Genomic DNA, 19468 nt, shown 5'->3' on the forward strand with positions numbered 1-19468 from the left:
ACAGATGTGCGCCACCACCCTTGGCTAATTTTTGTATTTTTAGTAGAGACGGGGTTTCACCATGGTCAGGCTGGTCTCAAACTCCTGACCTCATGATTCACCGCCTTGGCCTCCCAAAGTGCTGGGAATACAGGTGTGAGCCACTGCATCTGGCCACTCACGTAGTCTAATACAAACATCACTGAAATCTAAGCAGAACGTTTTCATCCTCTCAGGGAGCACTGCATTTTTGCTCTATTAAATTTCTCCCAATGTTAAATGTTTTTCTAATAAGGAATTAAGATGTAGAGACAGAAACCTCTGATGTCTGGCCACAATAGGGAAGCTTATGTCGCATGTGAAATAAACCAGAATTATGCCATTGTATCTTTCAGTTTTAATTTTATTAGTGACAAGGTAAATAGGTACATGAAAATCTTCACAGATATCTACACATATATTTAAATAAAACAAGAGTTGAGTTCTAAGAATGCAGTTTCAGTGGTGACTAGTACATATTATTTTTTGTATAAAAATCTCCAAGTTTATAACACTTAATTTGCCCCTATTCTTGTGTCTTAAAAGCCAGCGACAAGAATTTAAAAAGGGAATTATTTGAAGAGGAATACAGATAGACCCTCAGAGGAGAACAGCACGTTATGAATTATGAAGGCAATCGGCAATGCTCTAACTAGAAGCAGATAAACTCTGTGTGTTTTCTGTCGTCAGTATGTTCTCCGGGCAGAAGTGATTGCTGGAAGTTTTGCCTGACCTCAGTTTCCTCCCCTCCTCCATTTGCTTCCATATTATTATTTTTTTTTTTTTGAGACAGAGTCTTGCTCTGTCACCCAGGCTGGAGTGCGGTGGCGCAATCTCAGCTCACTGCAACCTCCGCCTCCTGGGTTCAAGTGATTCTCTCTCTGCCTCAGCCTCCCAGGTAGCTGGGATTACAGGCAACTGCCACCATGCCCAGCTAATTTTTGTATATTTAGTAGAGACGGGTTTTCGCCATGTTGGCCAGGCTGGTCTCGAACTCCTGACCTCAGGTGATCTGCCCATCTCGGCTTCCCAAAGTGTTGGGATTACAGTCGCGAGCCACCGCGCCAGGACTTTGCTTCCATATTCTAAAGGGCAGAGGGCCATTGCGCGCACGCGCATGTGCGCAGCAGCCTTCTGCAATTCAGGTGGAAGGTGCCCGTCCCCCTGGAAAGGGGCCATCTTGGCTGAGACTCTGGGATGGTGCAGTTCACTTTGGAGCCTTCGTGCCTTGCTTCATTCTGCGTCTCAGTCTTCCTCCCGGCATCTCTAGTTCCTCCCAGGTATCCGCATAAACTATCTCAACAGGGGTCTCTGTTTATGGAGCCCTAAGAGTTCTCAGTTCCTTCACAAATACTGGCTTAAAGACAAGGGGTGCATTTTTTCAGGGATCTTTTAGGACCCCAAATCCCGAGGAGCTAATCTTTATTGGTCACAGATCAGCCAGGATCACCAGAGTCAAGGCATTACCTGGAGACAGAGAAAGCCGTCTGCCATCGCTCATATCATATCCTATAGATGGCCACCTACTTGTAAAACTGGCTCTACCTGGAGGACTAACACCAAAGACCCCCAGAGGCTGGTGTGGACACCCCTTAAATTCTTGGCCGGGCGCGGTGGCTCAAGCCTGTAATCCCAGCACTTTGGGAGGCCGAGACGGGCGGATCACGAGGTCAGGAGATCGAGACCATCCTGGCTAACATGGTGAAACCCCGTCTCTACTAAAAAATACAAAAAACTAGCCGGGCGAGGTGGCGGCGCCTGTAGTCCCAGCTACTCGGGAGGCTGAGGCAGGAGAATGGCGTAAACCCGGGAGGCGGAGCTTGCAGTGAGCTGAGATCCGGCCACTGCACTCCAGCCCGGGCGACAGAGCGAGACTCCGTCTCAAAAAAAAAAAAAAAAAAAAAAAAAAAATTCTTTGAGGCAAGTTCAGTGCTCATCCATAGTCAGCCACACAAACCAGCTTTGAGCTCCTGACAGACCCGAAACTGCTACCAGGACAGTATTCAATTCAAAGGCAGGAAGAACATGAACTGCACCAGTGCGCTCGTCCATGTGCCTTTCATTTGCTCCTCAATGAAGTTCCGCAGCTGTAGCCAAATGGCTCCTCTCCAGGTTATGGCATGACATAAAATTTAGTGTCTGTGAGCTTGGCTCATCTTTCAAATAAAGCGTGATTGTTGAAATCGGGACACAAAGTTTTCCAACAGCTTTGTAAACTTAAGGATTTGGGTCAGCTTGTTCTATCATACTTAACGTTTAGGAAATTAATTTAAAAAAATAACGCCAGTGTAAACATGCTTCAGATACATAGGTCTATAAAATATTGCACATAAAAATTTGTTCAGTATTTCTTCATAGTAATTTTTCATTATTAAAAAAGGATACAAAATTGTGCAGACTACCTATACATTTGGCTGGTCAATTTTACTTCAAAAATGATAATATTACACGATTATGAATTTTTTACAAGAGTTTTAAACATAAAAAAAAGTGATGGTTAAATTCAAGATGATGGGAAAATAGCTTAGATAAAAGATTATTCTCCAAAGTTACATATTATAAGGATTAGCAGTAAAAATAAGTAATAAAGTTGAAATAAGCAATTTTAAATAAAATCTTTAGGAATCAGTTTTCCCAGTTTGGCTCATGCCTGTATAATTTTATGTTTTGTCTAAGTTATATTCAACATATTTTCTCTGTGTATACAAGTACAAGGCATAGCAGGAAAAATAGGTATTTAATCCCAAGCTAAATATCTGTAAGAAGTGTTGCTTCTTACAGACATTAAAAATAATGTTTACCCATATTGTTAAATTCCTTTTTAATTAATGAACTCTAGACATTTTACCATTACTTTTAAACACTCCAAAGGGTAGAGAGTTCATGTATTAACTAAGTCATGAAATTCATATATTAACAAAGTCAATGGAAAGATATACAAGGAAATATAAATGCAACATCTTGCAAAGCTAAATTAAGCAGATGTGAGTCTCTGGATAATGTGAATGAAAGGAATTTCAGATCGAAGGCAGCAAGGTATTAAATAGAACTGATTCCTAATGCCAGTCTTCCTTTCCTTAGCACTGTCTAAATTCTGAAGAAGCTCTGCTAAATGAGTTATCTGCACACGGTGGTTGTTAGGAGGAAACTGAGTGAGTGATTTTGAAAACTAGCCAACCAAATCTTAATTTCCAAATTCTCTAGATGACAGATTCTCAACCTAGAGATATGGAGAATAAATAAATAAATTTTCACCCTCACTCACAAGATTATTTTTGTCCTTTCAAAAGTACTTTCACAGTACCAACAACATATTACTTGTCTCCCTGAGCCATAATGTCCTTAGAAATGTTTCTTTTCCATAGGGAGGTGTCAAATGTTCCATTGGATACAGTAGTGTTGGACGGTGTGGTCTTAGTTCACCTTGTAAATTCTATCGTGATTCAGACATTTCATCTCTGCAATTTATGCTGGATTGATCTGAACTGCAACTTACGTTCCCATACCCATTTCAAAGTGTCTGCCAAGTACAGAATGATTAAAGCAAAAGAAAATCTTCCACAATTGCCGATGGCTTCTCCAGCGTTGGTGTTTCCTTTTCCAGCAGGGCTCAGTGGGCACCCATGACAATTTCTCCAAAGTGTGGTGTAGATGAGGTGATGTTTCCAGGGTCCCCTCCATTTCCTGGGTGACTGTCAGGTAACAGAAAGCCTTGATTTTTAACCTTCATGTTCTTTTTCTTTGAACAGGACCCGTGTTTGAGGTCTTTGGTCTTTTTTTTTCTTTTTTTTTCTTGTCATGCCTCGGGGGTCTTGCCATTTGTCAGCTGTTCCCTGTCGGTCATGTCCTCCTGAGGAGGTCTGGCTCTGTCAAAGAATCCACACTATAAAGGGAAAGATGGGCTATAAAATCACGTCATTCTGGGAACCTGTGAAACCCCTCATTCAAAGAATTTTCACTTTATGTATTTTTTTTCTTTTTTTTGAAACAGAGTCTTGCTCTCTATCCCCCAAGCTGGAGTGCAGTGGCGTGATCTTGGCTCACTGCAACCTCCACCTCCTGGTTCAAGCGATTCTCCTGCCTCAGCCTCCAGAGTAGCTGGGATTACAGGCCTGCACCACCACACCCAGCTAATTTCTGTAGTTTTAGGAGAGACAAGGTTTTGCTATGTTGGCCAGGCTGGTGTTGAACTCCTGACCTCAAGTGATCCATCTGCCTCGACTTCCCAAAGTGCTGGGATTATAGGCGTGAGCCACCATGCCTGGCCCTTTATGTATTTTCGAAGGAGCCTGGAGCTCTGTGCATATAATCAGTTCATTTCTCCAAATTAGGAGGCGTGAGCAGAGTGTTTGTTACTTGTAGAGAGTTTATTGCATAGGGCAAGGTGAGCAGGAGGGCAGAGTGCTCACACCCTTTCTCCTGCCCTGCAGTTGCAGTAGAAGATGTCCCTTTCATACAAACCACTTATGGACCTTGGATACTTTCCCGAGATCACAGGAATGTGTCCCAAGGATTTCCCACATGCTTACTGGAGCAGAAGCACTAACTATTGACCAGGAAAGGGAGATTGTCTCCTAAAGAATCCTGTCGGCTGCTTTGGGATGGATTATAGGAAGAAGTGAAGAGATGGCCACACATCCCTCCGTGCTTGGTGGAACAGAAAGCATATATAGAGGGAGAATTGATTTGTCATTTATTTCAATGCCAGAACCAGGTAGGCACAGAATCTTCGTGACTTTCCAAAGATTAGCCAGCAACTCAAGGAGGAGGTGACTCTAGAATTTTCCTCCTCTTCAGTGTCAAATTAGTACTTTGCCAAGCAAACTATATTTTTTTCTAGACACCTGGAACCTCAATTTTTTCTTCTGTTTCTCATGTTGGAAGCCAATTAACTGGGTTTGGCTTATAGACATTGAGTCATCTCTCTTTCCCAGAGCTACTGGAATATCCTGTCAATTGGCACACATGATTGTGTCTTATACTCATTGGAAATACAGTTACTATGAGTGACAGAACAACACAAAAGTCCATTCTAAAGGTATGTCATAGACCACGTGGGTGTAGAACGGCACAAACAGCTGATAATGATCAGAAACGCTATTACTTAACTCAAAGTCAAGGTTTTCTCAGTTTATATGTCTATTAGCCATGCTGCATATTGTTTCAAAATAAAAATGCACTATGATTTTAGGGAACACCACACAGTTATAAAAGATGTGACTGGGTTAATTACTCTATAGTCATGTAACTGGGACGTCATTTCCATTTTGGAATGGAAGGCTCTGTGAAACCTGGCAATTGTTTAGGGGCCAGAAATTAATTCCTATTGTGGGCTTTTAGAACAAACCTCAGTAAAACACATCAAAGACTAAGTTCAGGCTTCCCAATGGAGACAAACTAATTGGCAAGATTAAAAACCAAGCACAAGCATCCTATGATATGCATGATCTATTTGGCCTCGTTAATAGCTGAAATAAAAAATCAGAATTGACCTATATTAATTGCATCTGCATAGTGCTTATAAAAAATCTCAAAGGATTTATGATAGGGCCATGTCAATATAAAGCTTATGATCTTGGTTAATTAAACAAGAAAAAGAAGTCTCCATTAGAATATTATCACTCTAAGCATACTGGAAAAAAGATCACAGGTCTTAGTTAATACAGCCTGACTCTCTATATATTTATTTACAAGAAATCTCAAGCTGAAAGCAACACTAAGCACCTCCAGTCATCTTAAATGTCAGCTATATAAACACATTAAGTATGCCAAAGCAAACAAGACATGATTTTCCCTTTATATCCTTCAGACTGTTCAAAATTTCCAAAAATGCCTCCATAATTGTCTTTTAAAATCCCTAACTATATCCCCCTAAATTCCCTCAACAGCCCCTCTAGTTTAAAAGGAAAATAAAGTAAATCAACTTACCTTCCATAAAGCTAAGGTTAAAATGGCCAGAACCAACAATCCAAGAAGTATTGCTAGTATTATTACCCATAATGGGATTGAGAAGGAAACATTCGGAGTTGCCCAAATAACTAATGTCTTAATCTGAAATGGAAAACAAAGCAAATGAGCTCTAATGGGGAAACTATTTGGTGAAATAAAATAGTAATTACCAATACAATACTGGAAGTTGATCTGAAAGGATCCATATGACAACTGAAATTATCTAGTGGATATTTGAAAAGTAGCACTAGAACATGAACTCTTAAAAGCTAGCGCGTTCTCAGATCTGCTTCGTTCTGTAAAATTCTAATGAGAGATTTGGTGGGTGGGTGGCTTCAAGTCACAGAAACCCTAGAATAGAATTGAGTGGGTCAGGAATCAACAAGTTGGAAAGGAATGGCCATAATTTGGGTTGTACCTTTTACGGGAACAATGGCAAAAAGTAGACTCACTAAAAAACTGAATGAGTCTGTCTACCATGTGTCTCCTTAGAACTCAGCTAGCCTCACTGAGAGAGGTAAGCTTGTGAATAACCATGAATCCTTGGAGAGGTGACACTTGGAATGGAGTGACACTCTGTCTCCCAGGCTGGAGTGCAGTGGCATGATCTTGGCTCACTGCAACTTCCACCTCCCAGATTCAAGTGATTCTTGTGCCTCAGCCTCCCCAGTAGCTGGGGTTATAGGCACGTGCCACCACACCCGACTGTTTTATTTTATTTTATTTTATTTATTTTTAGTAGAGACGTGGTTTCACCATTCTGGCCAGGCTGGTCTAGAACTGACCTCAAGTGATCCACCCGCCTGGGCCTCCCAAAGTGCTGGGATTACAGGTGTGAGCCACTGTGCCCAGCCGCTTCTGTCTTTTTTTTTTTTTTTTTTTTTTTGAGACGGAGTCTCGCTCTGTCGCCCGGGCTGGAGTGCAGTGGCCGGATCTCAGCTCACTGCAAGCTCCGCCTCCCGGGTTCACGCCATTCTCCTGCCTCAGCCTCCCGAGTAGCTGGGACTACAGGCACCCGCCACCTTGCCCGGCTAGTTTTTTGTATTTTTTTTTAGTAGAGACGGGGTTTCACCGGGTTAGCCAGGATGGTCTTGATCTCCTGACCTCGTGATCCGCCCACCTCGGCCTCCCAAAGTACTGGGATTACGCTTCTGTCTTCTTAACTAGAGTTGAGCACCCTGATGGTGCCCTTCTCAGCTTGTCTTGGTTTTTATTGCTCCTTCCTTCTTGATGTGCATCCCCCATGCAGCAGACACTGATGACTCAATTCATTTGATTCTCCAGCCCCAAATGTCATTTATATCTACACTAATAAAGGAATCGACAGAGGAATAAGATAGGGAGGGAGTCATTCCACCTTGACAGGAACATGCCAAGGATGTGACAGATGTTCTTCATGAGAAAAAGGCTGGCCTCAATCTACTCATCATTACATTTTCTTCCTATGCCTGTTAATTTTCCTCGCTAGGCATTATTTCATCTTATCCTTATTTTATCTGACACATCAGTGTGAAGCATGACAGTCCATCACCACGGTGACATTACGTACACCCTGCTCACCGCTGTTTAAAGACAAGACACATAGTTCATATGTTGAAGAAATCCATTTCAAAGACCCACCGTGGTTGCAATGCCACCTGGATGCTGCAGCCTAAATAATTTATTCTGAAATGATCTAAGACAAATATTACACATTCTCATTCATACATGGGAGCTAAAAAAGTGGATCTCATGGAGGTAGAGAGTAGAATTGCGGTAACCAGAAGCTGGCATAGGGTGGGGAGGGCTGGATGAAGAGAGGTTGACTGACAAACATACAGTCAGGTAGAAGGGATACATTCTAGTGTTCAGTAACACAGTGGGGTGATTCTAATTAACAATAATTTATTGTCTATTTCAAAATAGTTAGAAGAAATTTGAAATGTTCCCAATACAAAGAAACAATAAATGGTTGAGACAATAGATATCCTAAATACCCTGATTTGATCACTATACATTATGTTCATGTGTGTTTCAAAATATCCCATGTACTCCACAAATTTGTATAATTATTTTTCAATTGAAAATAATTCTTTGCATGTACACAGCTACATGAGCAAATCAAGAACTAGATTATTTCTCTTTTTATATACCATTCTTTAATTACACCTGATGACATGTATGAAATTACTGCTGAATCCAAATATTTTACTGTACTCAGAGAAGGGGTATGAAGTGGTATTTCAAGATGAACTTAACATTGCTTGAAGTGGACTTACACAGTTTTGATAATGAGAATTTCAGAATTTTGGAACTGAAAGGGACAGTAGTGATCATCTACTCACAGGCCAGTTATAATGACCCCAAGAGAGAGAAATCTGGAGCCATGGAAACTTCCGAGGTTTCATGTGAATGTTACTTTCTCATAACCCCCAAGTCCATTGAGGACACAATATAGCTTTAGTCCCTATGTTGAGCATGTGTCAGAGCTCACCAAAAATTTCTAATAGGCAATTCAGGGTGAGACAGGCAATGGATCTTTCCTCTCCTGGTTTACCTAATTAATACCTTAAGGCTGGGCACAGTGGCTTATGCCTGTAATCCCAGCACTTTGGGAGGCCAAGGCAGGTGGGTCACCTGAAGTCAGGAGTTTGAGACCAGCCTGGGCAATGTGAAACCCCGTCTCTCCTAAAAATATGAAAATTAGCCAGGTGTGGTGGCAGGTGCCTGTAGTCTCAGCCACTCGGGAGGATGAGGCAGGAGAATCGCCTGAACCCGGGAGGTGGAGGTTGCATTGCAGTGAGCCAAGATGGTGCCACTGCACTCCAGCCTGGGTGACAGAGCCAGGCTCAGTCTCAGAAAAAAAATAATTAGTATCTTAATATGCTGCTTACTATTTTATGTTAAACAGAAAAGAGTTCAAGTTTTATAAGTTAGAGAAAACACAAAACATGCTAAAGGAGTTGAAATAGAGGCTCTTCAAATCGTTAGCTTAATAAAAAGAAATGGAATGGGCTTAGTGGATACCCACTGAGTACTTTGCTAGGTGACTTTGCCACTTGGTTATTGCAGGTTTTGATGTATCATCTATAAAACTGGTGTATCTATAGAAATAAGCAGAGAAGGTCACTTACAAAGAGCTAGTAAAGACATTTGAAGTTGTTGTTTTTTTTTTGTAGCAGTGATGAAAAAGTACAATGAAAATGTGAAATTGATGAGGATATGCTTCTTAGGGTCTTTTGAAGCAGAGAACAACTTTATAGGGATAGTTACAGAACTTACTGGCTTTTTGTTTACATTCGCTCCCAAAGAGCCTGAAAACAGGGTCTTTAAAAAGTCTGTGGGAAGATGATCCCCATGCAGTGATCACAAATTCGGAAATTCCCTTTCAGTTCCCAAATTCTGAAATTCTCATCATCAAAACTGTTGCCGGTCTGCTTCCAGTAACATTAAATTTGTTTTAAAAAAAATACCACTTTGGGCCAGGCGCGGTGGCTCATGCCTGTAATCCCCGCACTTTGGGAGGCTGAGACAGGTGGATCACTTGAGGTCAGGAGTTCGAGACCAGCCTGGCCAACATGGTGAAACCCTGTCTCTACTAAAAATACAAAAAAAAAGAAAAAAAAAATTAGTCAGTTGTGGTGGTGGTGGTGGTGCACACCTGTAGTCCCAGCTACTCAGGAGGCTGAGGCAGGATAATCACTTGAACCCGGGAGGCAGAGGTTGCAGTGAACCAAGATCGCACCACTGCACTCCAGTCTGAGCAACAGAGCAGACTCTGTCTCAAACAAAACAAAACAAAAAAACAAAAAACACTTCATACCTTTTCTCTGATGTTACGATTATGAATACCATATACATTTCCTACATGTCATCCTATGCAATTCATTAGCAGAAAGGAATACACAGAGTTTTAAAAGAAGGCAACCTCTGAGTGACTCTCCTCCCATGCCTGCTTTCTGCTTTCCTGGTTCTTTTAGCTGTAGGATGTCCATATGATACCGAGACTGCCCAATCTTCTCAGTCTAAAATGGGTGCAGCTGCAGAGACCTTCCTTCACCCTTGATGCTTTGCTAAACTTATGTAGGCTTTTGCAGCGTAGTCCAGAAGTCACTACAGTAACAACAGTGGAAATATAGAAAACCAACAACAGCAACCCAGGGCATTTCATCTGGTGTCCAGTGCAGAGGAGATGCTGATTCTTACTGGAAAGAGTTAGACAAGGAGCCAAAGGTAATTATTCAAATAACTGAATAATTTTTTTTTGCTGCACTGAAATGATTCAGTGTTCAGACATATTTCTCCGAATCAGGCAACCTTGTCCTTGCCTCTGCACACATCATTAGAAGAGTCACGTATATGTCTCGGCAAGAGAGGTTCTTCTGGGAATGGAGCGATGGGGAGTCATGTGACATGGTCATGTCTCTAAATCAGTAAATGGCAGTGGGGAATCCCATGTGCAGGTGGAAACCAGTAAAGCAAAGCTTTTCCTGAAACTCCATGCTCTGTATAAACTAGAGACTTGACCGCACAGGCAAGCTTAAGAGAAGATGACTTAACTGATCACTTTTACAGGAACAAAGTTTTTTAAAATATGTGTTAGTGCTGTGGGATTGCAGTCTAGTTCTGGGGAAAGCTTGGGCAAGAAAGAAAATGTTGACAAACACCAAAACTTTGTTATTTCTAATATCTATATTTGTCTCACAGCTCATTTTGACAAGCCTACAGGAAGCTTAGATAGAAGTAGCCATTAGATAATAAATAATGAGGAAAAATAAGTCACAAATGGTAGAGTTTCTCATGACTAAACACTGACATATACAAAGAATCTTTCATTCATTTCAAATAATATTTATTTATTTTTGGAGACAGGGTCTCACTCTGTTGCCTAAACTGGAGTGCAGTAGCATGATCATAGCTCACTGCAGCCTCCAACTTCTGGGCTCAAGCAATCCTCCTGCCTCAGCCTCTTGAGTAGCTGGGACTACAGGCATGTACCACCATGCCTGGCTCATTTCTTTTTTTTGTTGTTGTTGTTGTTGTTGAGACGGGGTCTCGCTCTGTCGCCCAGGCTGGAGTGCAGTGGCCAGATCTCAGCTCACTGCAAGCCCCGCCTCCCGGGTTTACGCCATTCTCCTGCCTCAGCCTCCAGAGTAGCTGGGACTACAGGCGCCCGCCACCTCGCCCGGCTAGTTTTTTTTTTTTTTTTTTAGTAGAGACGGGGTTTCACCGTGTTAGCCAGGATGGTCTCGATCTCCTGACCTCGTGATCCGCCCGTCTCGGCCTCCCAAAGTGCTGGGATTACAGGCTTGAGCCACCGCGCCCGGCCGCCTGGCTCATTTCAAATAATATTTATTAAACACCCTATGTTCTCTGAAGTTCTGTAGGTATTATCAGCTTCAAGATGTAACCTTGCCCTTAATCAGCACTGCCCAATAGAAATACACTGCAAGTCACAAGCGTAATATAAAATGTTCTAATAGTCACATTACAAGGAGTAAAGGTCCAGGCACAGTGACTCATGCCTATAATCCCAGCACTTTGGGAGGCCTAGGCGAGCGGATCACCTGAGGTCAGGAATTCGAGACCAGCCTGGCCAACATGATGAAACCTCATCTCTACTAAAAATATAAAATTAGCCAGGTGTGGTGGTGCACATCTGTAATCCCACCTACTTGGGAGGCTGAGGTAGGAGAATCACTTGAACCTGGGAAGCGGAGGTTGCAGTGAGCTGACATCATAGTGCCACTGCACTCCAACTTGGGTGACAAGATCGAAACTCTGTCTCAAAAAAAAAAAAAGGAGTGAAAACAAGCAGAGGATGTTAATTTTAATAACATATTTTATCTAACCCTAAATATCAACTATTATTTATTAATGATAAAACTATTATCCTTTCAACATGTAATTGGTTATTTATTATGAATCATCTAATTATTTATTAATGATGAAACTATTATCATTTTAATATGTAATTCATATGAAAATACTCATAATTTACATTTTTTTACTAAGTCTCCAAAATCAATGTGTATTTCACATTTGCAGCACATAACAATTACTAAATTTTTAATGGTTAAAGTGAAATGTAGTCCTATGAAAGTAGTACAACTGTGTTTAATGGAAAAAATACTATCTACTGCTTCAGTTCTTAAGTTTACATTGAAATGTGTGAAAATGAAATAAAATCACAAGTTCTTCAGTTCCACTAGCCAAGTAGCTACCATCTTGGACTGCATAGTTCTAGAACATTCTGTATAATTTCACACAATGGTGAGATGGCCTGAACTACCCAAGTCTTTCATTATAAGATTTTTTTTTTTTTTTTTTTCCTGAGACGGAGTTTTGCTCTTCTTGCCCAGGCTGGAGTGCAATCTTGTGATCTCGGCTTATCGCAGCCTCCGTCTCCCAGGTTCAAGAGATTCTCCTGCCTCAGCCTCCTGAGTAGCTGGGATTACAGGCATGAGCCACCGTGCCCGGCTAATTTTGTGTTTTTAGTAGAGATGGGCTTTCACCATGTTGGTGAGGCTGGTCTCAAACTCCCAACCTCAGGTGATCCACCCACCTTGGCCTCCCAAAGTGCTGGGATTACAGGTATGAGCCACCACATCTGGCCCATCATAAGATTCTTGGTAGACTCAGGGCAGAAGACAAAGCATATTTAGGACTAAAGGTTTACTTTCGGCACAGGGGCTTGTGATGAAGTATTTCAATTGCTTTAAGAAAGAAGTTTCATGTTGAGTAATTGGAGTACTTAAATTTAGGAAAAACTATTCAATCTTGTGCCAGCTAGTCAATAAAATATTTTAATACAGTTTTATTTATCAAGAACTTCTAGCTATTTTAAAAATAGCTTTAAGTAAGTTTAACAAATCACTTTATTATAATTATCTGCAATTTTAGAAAGTAGTATTCACAAATTGTAAGTGGTTTAGATTTTCTTAAAATGATTCTAAGTAGGGAACATTTAATCTTACCTTCATCATGTCGTAAATCTTGTTGCTTTTTATTATGGAAGAAAGACCATAAATAAACCTTTAATACGCCTACATTTTATTGTGGACATTTATGATATGTTTTTGTATATTTTGACAAAAAATACCAAGGTATAAGGAAAAAGCTCCCTTGTATTTGCAACGGTAATTAACGTTGACATCTCTATTTATGTATCACAAAATCTTGTGTAAACATACTTCAGTGGGGTCAGAAGAATGTTTTAAATAAACATACGAAGACACCCTACCTGCACTGCCATTTAGAACAAAATAATCACATGAAGTGGACTAGCTGAGCCCACATTTTGACAACATTTAAACAGCTTCCCTGTGAGACAAGCAGTTCCCATCATAACTTTCAACTCCAAATAATTGTTTAATATAAGAGTTCTATATTAAGGTACTGAAGTTTTGCTAACAATTCTGAAAACCAAATGGGTTCACAGTTTATATATGAGTTTTTAAACAAATATTTTCATGAAATATTTTGTAATAACCACCTTTGGAATTACACTAGACAATCCCACTTTCTGCTAGATGTAAATTATAGAATTGGGGGTTACTTGTATGGCATGCAAAGGCCAAAGTTCCCTGGTGAGCCAAAAAAGTGTTCAAATAATTGAATTTCAATTTCTTCTGTTGCAGTATAATGATTCAGTGTTCAGGTGTATTTCTTTGAATCATGCAATCTTTCCCTTATCTCTGGACATGACAAGCATCATATGACATGAGGAATTTTATTTGTTACAAACACAGATACTATGCAAGCAGCAAATGGGAACTGTGATTTTCTTCCATAAGTAAAGCTAATACAGGCCTGAAGAGATGGCTGAATTATGACTATGCTGAAAAGGGAGTAGGAACAAACTAATCATCACACAAAAAGGTCTAGGAAAACAAGCAATTAGTAGTTAGTCTCATTTAGAAGAAGGAACAAAGAGTGACTTTCCTCAGGGGCAGATCAGAGCTCTGATGCTTCTCAAACCACCAGTTCCAATGGATTCTGCCACCTTAAAGCAATTCCCTTTCTGCTGGGCTTTTTTTTTTTTTTCCTTTTTTGAGACAGGGTCTTGCTTTGTTGCCCAGGCTGGAGTGCAGTGGTGCGATCTCGGCTCATGGCAACCTCCGCCTCTCAGGCTCAAGCAATCCTCCTGCCTCAGCCTCCTGAGTAGTTGGGATTATAGGCGAGCATCACCACGCCTTGCTAATTTTATGTTTTTGTTGTTGTTGTTGTTGCTGTTGTTTGTTTGTTTGTAGAGGCAGTGTCTCACTATGTTGCCTAGACTAATCTCAAACTCCTGAGTTGAAGCAATCTGCCTGCTTTGGCCTCCCAAAGTGCTGGGATTACAGGTGTGAGCCACCCTCTTGGTCCTGCTGGGCTCCCTTCGAGAGAAGAATGACAAGACCTTTGAAAAGAGCTCACTATAAAACAACGTCTGCCAGCTCCACTCAGAGTTCTTCTCTCACATCAAGCCACAGTAAGGCAGCAGTTCCCTGTGTGCTGCATAGCTAACTTTGCACTGGCAAGGTCTTCTCCAGTTGGTCAGCTATGGGAGACTTGAAAGTGTTTCCATTCCTGGATCTTTTTCCAATAACCTTTACATAACTGGTGTGGTAAATCACCTACATCAGATAAAAAGTCTTTTTTTTTTTTTTTTTGGCAATTCAATAATAGGGTGGCAGGGCCGGGGAAAGCATGTATCAGATTATTTTGTGGATATTTTGAGATGAGTTGAGAACAGCAGGCTGTCACCTATGGCCAGCGCTGAAAGACGCAATCCTGTTGATGGAATCAACCGTAACATGTGTTTCTGTTAGGGAACAGGTGCTTGGAAAAAACAAAATGACTTAGATTTATTTCCCTTAGAGCTATAAGCCTTTGAACATTTTTAGATGACACTTCTATATTAAAATCCCAAAGCCTGTTTTCTAGGTTGAACATAAATCCAAAATACAGAGGACATCGCTGGAAAGAAAGAGAGGTGGTGTAAATGAAGAAAGATGTGGCTGTGCTTGCTTTAAATACCACCGAAGTTTACTGAAATATTTTGACTATGCACATATCTATCTCTTTTCTTTTTCCTTTCCTTTTTTTTTTTCTTTTTTTTTTTGAGACAAGGTCTTGCTTTGTTGCCCAGGTTGAGTGCAATGGGCACGATCACAGCTCACTGTAGCCTTGAACTCCGGAGCTCAAGTGATCTTCCCACAACTGTGCAAATCTTAATTGCCGTTTTCAATTTGGACTTACCGGACTTAGCCAGAGAAGGGGAGACATTTTGAGAGGTTACTCTCATTTATTGAGATTTGAGACTAACTTGTTCCAGGTACAGTGCTAGAGCTTTATACAGATAATCTTACTGAGCTTGTTAACGATTCCATCAGGTGGATGTGGTGGACTGTCTCAGAGAGGCAAAGTGACTTCCCAAAGGTTTCCTAATTAGAGCAAGGCAGGGCCAGGATCAAGCCCAGGTGACTCTATGTTGAAAACCTTGGATTTTCCTCTAGGCCACCTGCCTGTGCTAGAAGCTCTCAACCCTGGCTCCGCTGCAGAATTGCCCCTCATAAGACTTTTAAAGCACAGTGTCAGGGTCCCATCCCAGACCTACTGAATATTTGCGGGGAGGTCTTAGCATGTATGTACTTTTTAAGTTGCATGAGTGATGATTCTGCTGCATACTCAGCATAGAGAATCACAAATCAAGTGGTTAATTTGGATAACTGAAAGTAGACTAGGTTAGAAAGATTCAGTGTTACAATTAAGCTTATGATCTAGGCTAGAAAGAGATGACAATAGTATCAACTCATCTACCATCCAAAGCAGTGCTTCTCAAACTTGGCAATGCCTAGGAATGCCCTGATGATTTTGATGAAATGCAGACTCTGACTCAGTGGATCTGGAGAGGTCTGTTTCTGCGGTTCTAAGAACCTCCCAGGTGATGCTGATGCCATTGATCTGCAATCACATTTTGAGTAACAAGGTCTGGGGGACCAAGAGTTTAAGCTGTGGATGGGAAATAGCCACTGGCTACCAAGGGATGAAGGTGGAATTCTAACACTGTTTTTTTGGAGCACTATGTTTTTCAAAAGTCTCTGACCACCTTCACAAATAACTGAAAAGGCAGAGCTTTGGTGATGGTGCCTGCTGGTCTCGTCATTCATTCCTTCATCCCCTTTGCATGGCCTTGCCGGGTTGCAGAGGATGATCAGAGTTGTTCTGTGGCAGATATTTGGGTGTCAGTAATGTTTAGTAGTTTCAGTTTTTAATAAAGACATTTCGGCCGGGCACACTGGCTCATGCCTGTAATCCCAGCACTTTGGGAGGCTGAGGTGGGCAGATCACAAGGTCAGGAGTTCGAGACCAGCCTGGCCAACATGGTGACCCCTCCCCCCCGTCTCTATGAAAAATACAAAAAGTAGCTGGGTGTGGTGGCAGGTGCCTGTAGTCCCAGCTACTCAGGAGGCTGAGGCAGAAGAATCACTTGAACCCGGGAGGCAATGGTTGCAGTGAGCCAAATCATACCACTGCACTCCAGCCTGGGCAACAGAACGAGACTCCTTCTCAAAAAAAAAAAAAAAGAAAAAGGACATTTCATTCAATTGAAGATCAGAGCAGACTTTTTTATTCCCTTCTAGGTCAAAATTAAGGTTCTTTGCATAGCAAGAAAAAATGACTGTCCAAAGCCATGCAACTGCTCCGTGGCCTACTCTCCCTAAGAAGGAATTTCTTCTTCTTACTTGACTCACCGTGCTGTTTAAAATGAAAGAATCAGTACCATTTAATTGTAATGATAACTGCTATCTGAATTTCTCTGAACAAAATATCTTCATTTAAAAATGGTATTAGTTCTGCCCTTTAATTTTCTGGGGTAGATATTTATATTGAAATTTCAAAAACCAGATCAAAAGGCACTAGGAAATTTCCAGACTAATGTTAAGAAATTGGTGAGCTAAAGAGGAAAATTTTTGTCAACTCAATGTAAACACTAAAGCCTAGCACAAGCTAGACAGTGATCAAAACAATTATTTCAATTAAATTATTTGTGCCTATATATATTTAAAGATACTCACTGCTATGCTTCCTTCTGGGAGTTTTGCTGGCTGGTCTTTATAAGGCATCTTCTTAACTTCAAAGGACACCAGGGATGCAAGAGCATAGGGATCATTTTTTCTCTGAAAGTAAAAGTATTTATTTAAATATATTTCATATAAAGTTTTTAAGAGTTATACTGGCAGCCACCCAATTATTTTCCGTGTTTTGCATTTCAAGGCAAAATTTCATCCTTACTTTTTAATTTTCTCTTTCTTTTAACTTTTTCCTCCCATCCAAGCATTCATCCATCTACCCACATCCATGCATCCATGCATCCAAGCATCTAAGCATGAATCCATCCATCCATCCAAGCATCCATCCACATCCATCCATCCATCCATCCATCCATCCATCATCCAAGCATCCATCCATCCATCCTTCCAGACATCCATCTATCCAAGCATCCATCCATCCGTCCATCCAAGCATCCATCCATCCGTCCATCCAAGCATCCATCCATCCGTCCATCTATCCATCCAGGCATCCATCAATCCTTCCATCTATCCAAGCATCCATCCATCCATCTATCCAAGCATTCATCCATCCATCCATTTATCTTCTTCCTATTTCTAAGGAGAATTTGTCTCATTAATAAAAGACTGTGTATAATAAGGTTAAAACAAAAACAAAAAATCAGAGTCCTAAAAAGGAGCAAGCAAAGAATTGATATAGTTACTGCTAGTGAAGGACAAAGGAGAAACATGATGGATTACAAAACTTTTATCAGATAGAGGGAAATGTTTTAGGAGAGAAACTGGTAGTAAGTTATAAAGAAATGTATTGGCCGGGCGTGGTGGCTCATGCTTGTCATCCCAGCACTTTGGGAGGCCGAGGCAGGCAGATCACCTGAGATCAGGAGTTGAGACCAGCCTGGCCAACATGGTGAAACCCTGTCTCTACTAAAAATCCTAAAAAAAATAAAAATTAGCTGGGCATAGTGGTAGGTGCCTGTAATCCCAGCTATTCAGGAGGATGAGGCAGGAAAGTGGCTTGAACCCGGGAGGCACAGGTTGCAGTGAGCCGAGAGCACGCCACTGCACTCCAACCTGGGCAACAGGATCGAAACTCTGTCTCAAAAAGAAAAAAACAATTGTATTACATTTCACAGATTACACAAGACTCCCAGCAGGGTTTCTCGGCCTAAGCACTGTCAACATTCTGAGTTGGGGTGGGGGTGGGGGGGCCTGTCCTCTGCATTGTAGGATGTTTGGCCAGAGTCCCTGGCCCCTGGCTAGATGCCAATAGCACCCTCTCTCAGTTGTGACAATCGAAGATGCCGGCCAGGTGTGGTGTCTCACGCCTGTAATCCCAGCACTTTGGGAGGCCAAGGCGAGCAGATCATGAGGTCAGGAGTTCAAGACCAGCCTGGCCAACTGAGTGAAACCCGGCCTCTACTAAAAATACAAAAAATTAGCCGGGCTTGGTGGCGGGTGCCTATAATCCCAGCTACACAGGAGGCTGAGGCAGGAGAGTTGCTTGAACCTGGGAGGCGGAGGTTGCAGTGAGCCGAGATCATGCCGCTGCATTCCAGCCTGGGCAATCGAGTGAGACTCCATCTCAAAAAAAAAAAGAAAGAAAAGAAAAGAGCCTGTCGTTACGGCCAAGTGTCCCCAGGGGAACAAAATCACCCCAGTTAAGAACCACTGACCTACAGCCAAACAGTGTTTTTAACAGAGCTTCTCAGCCAAAGCTCTCTTTGTTTAATTGGATCTCATATTAACTGTTGATAAAAGTCAACGTTAAAACATTTAAGAGTGACTCAGGAAGGCTGCTGGGAGAACTGAAGCTTCTGTGGCTCTCTTCTATTGGATACAATGGTTAGCTCTACCCAGTGCTGGGTCCTAACTGGCTCCTGATGGCTCTTGAGACCCAAATGTTAATGATTTCAAGACTTTTCAGTGCCGGTTGTCAAACAGAGCCATTATTACAACTTAAATTATACAAATGTAAACTTAAGTAAATTGTATTTCTAAAAAAAGCGTAATAAATACTCAAAACCACATGCTTGCTATTTTATTACATTTGACTATGATCTGTGCTCAGGATGTGATTTATGCCTATTGTATCTGCAAGAGGAAACTCTACATAATGGTGTGGGACCTCATCTCTTCCCAGCTCTGTATTCCGTGACAATCGTGGTGGTGACTTGAAATCAGTGGCAGATGCTATGCATCGGGGCTCTTTTTCCTTCCCAGAGAGTAGTTAGTAAAAATCTACCAGTACATCACTGTCTATAATCCAATGCTGGGCCTCATGAGTCCAGTCCAACAGGTTGGACTGTAATAATTTTGCTTAAATATTTTTTACAAAGTTCTTTTTCCCCTGTGGCAGAATTTTTTTCTCTATTAGATAAACCCTTTTTTTCTCTACATGGTAAGGGCAGGATATAGTATGTAGCTTTTATATGTATGTAACTTTTATATACTTAAAGTTACAA

General features: G+C 41.3%; 1 protein-coding gene across 3 annotated transcripts in view; it reads right to left on the reverse strand.

The window, feature by feature from the left end:
- ITGA8 (integrin subunit alpha 8) overlaps window positions 1–19468 on the reverse strand; it is a 215194-nt gene that overhangs the window by 13713 nt on the left and 182013 nt on the right. Inside the window, exons 28-30 of one of the 3 annotated variants that reach the window (XM_033208786.1) lie at window positions 17010–17111; window positions 5947–6069; window positions 2428–3901 (exon numbers count right to left, since the gene is read on the reverse strand). In XM_033208786.1, coding sequence (XP_033064677.1) covers window positions 3815–3901; window positions 5947–6069; window positions 17010–17111 — 312 coding nt within the window. In that variant the 3' untranslated portion in view covers window positions 2428–3814. Of the gene's footprint in view, window positions 1–2427; window positions 3902–5946; window positions 6070–9765; window positions 10152–17009; window positions 17112–19468 lie in introns of those variants that run through there. The other 2 variants (XM_033208788.1, XM_033208789.1) reach the window with 2 other exon arrangements.

This window comes from Trachypithecus francoisi, unplaced genomic scaffold (assembly GCF_009764315.1).
Source record: "Trachypithecus francoisi isolate TF-2019V2 unplaced genomic scaffold, Tfra_2.0 Lachesis_group9, whole genome shotgun sequence".
Taxonomy (NCBI): domain Eukaryota; kingdom Metazoa; phylum Chordata; class Mammalia; order Primates; family Cercopithecidae; genus Trachypithecus; species Trachypithecus francoisi.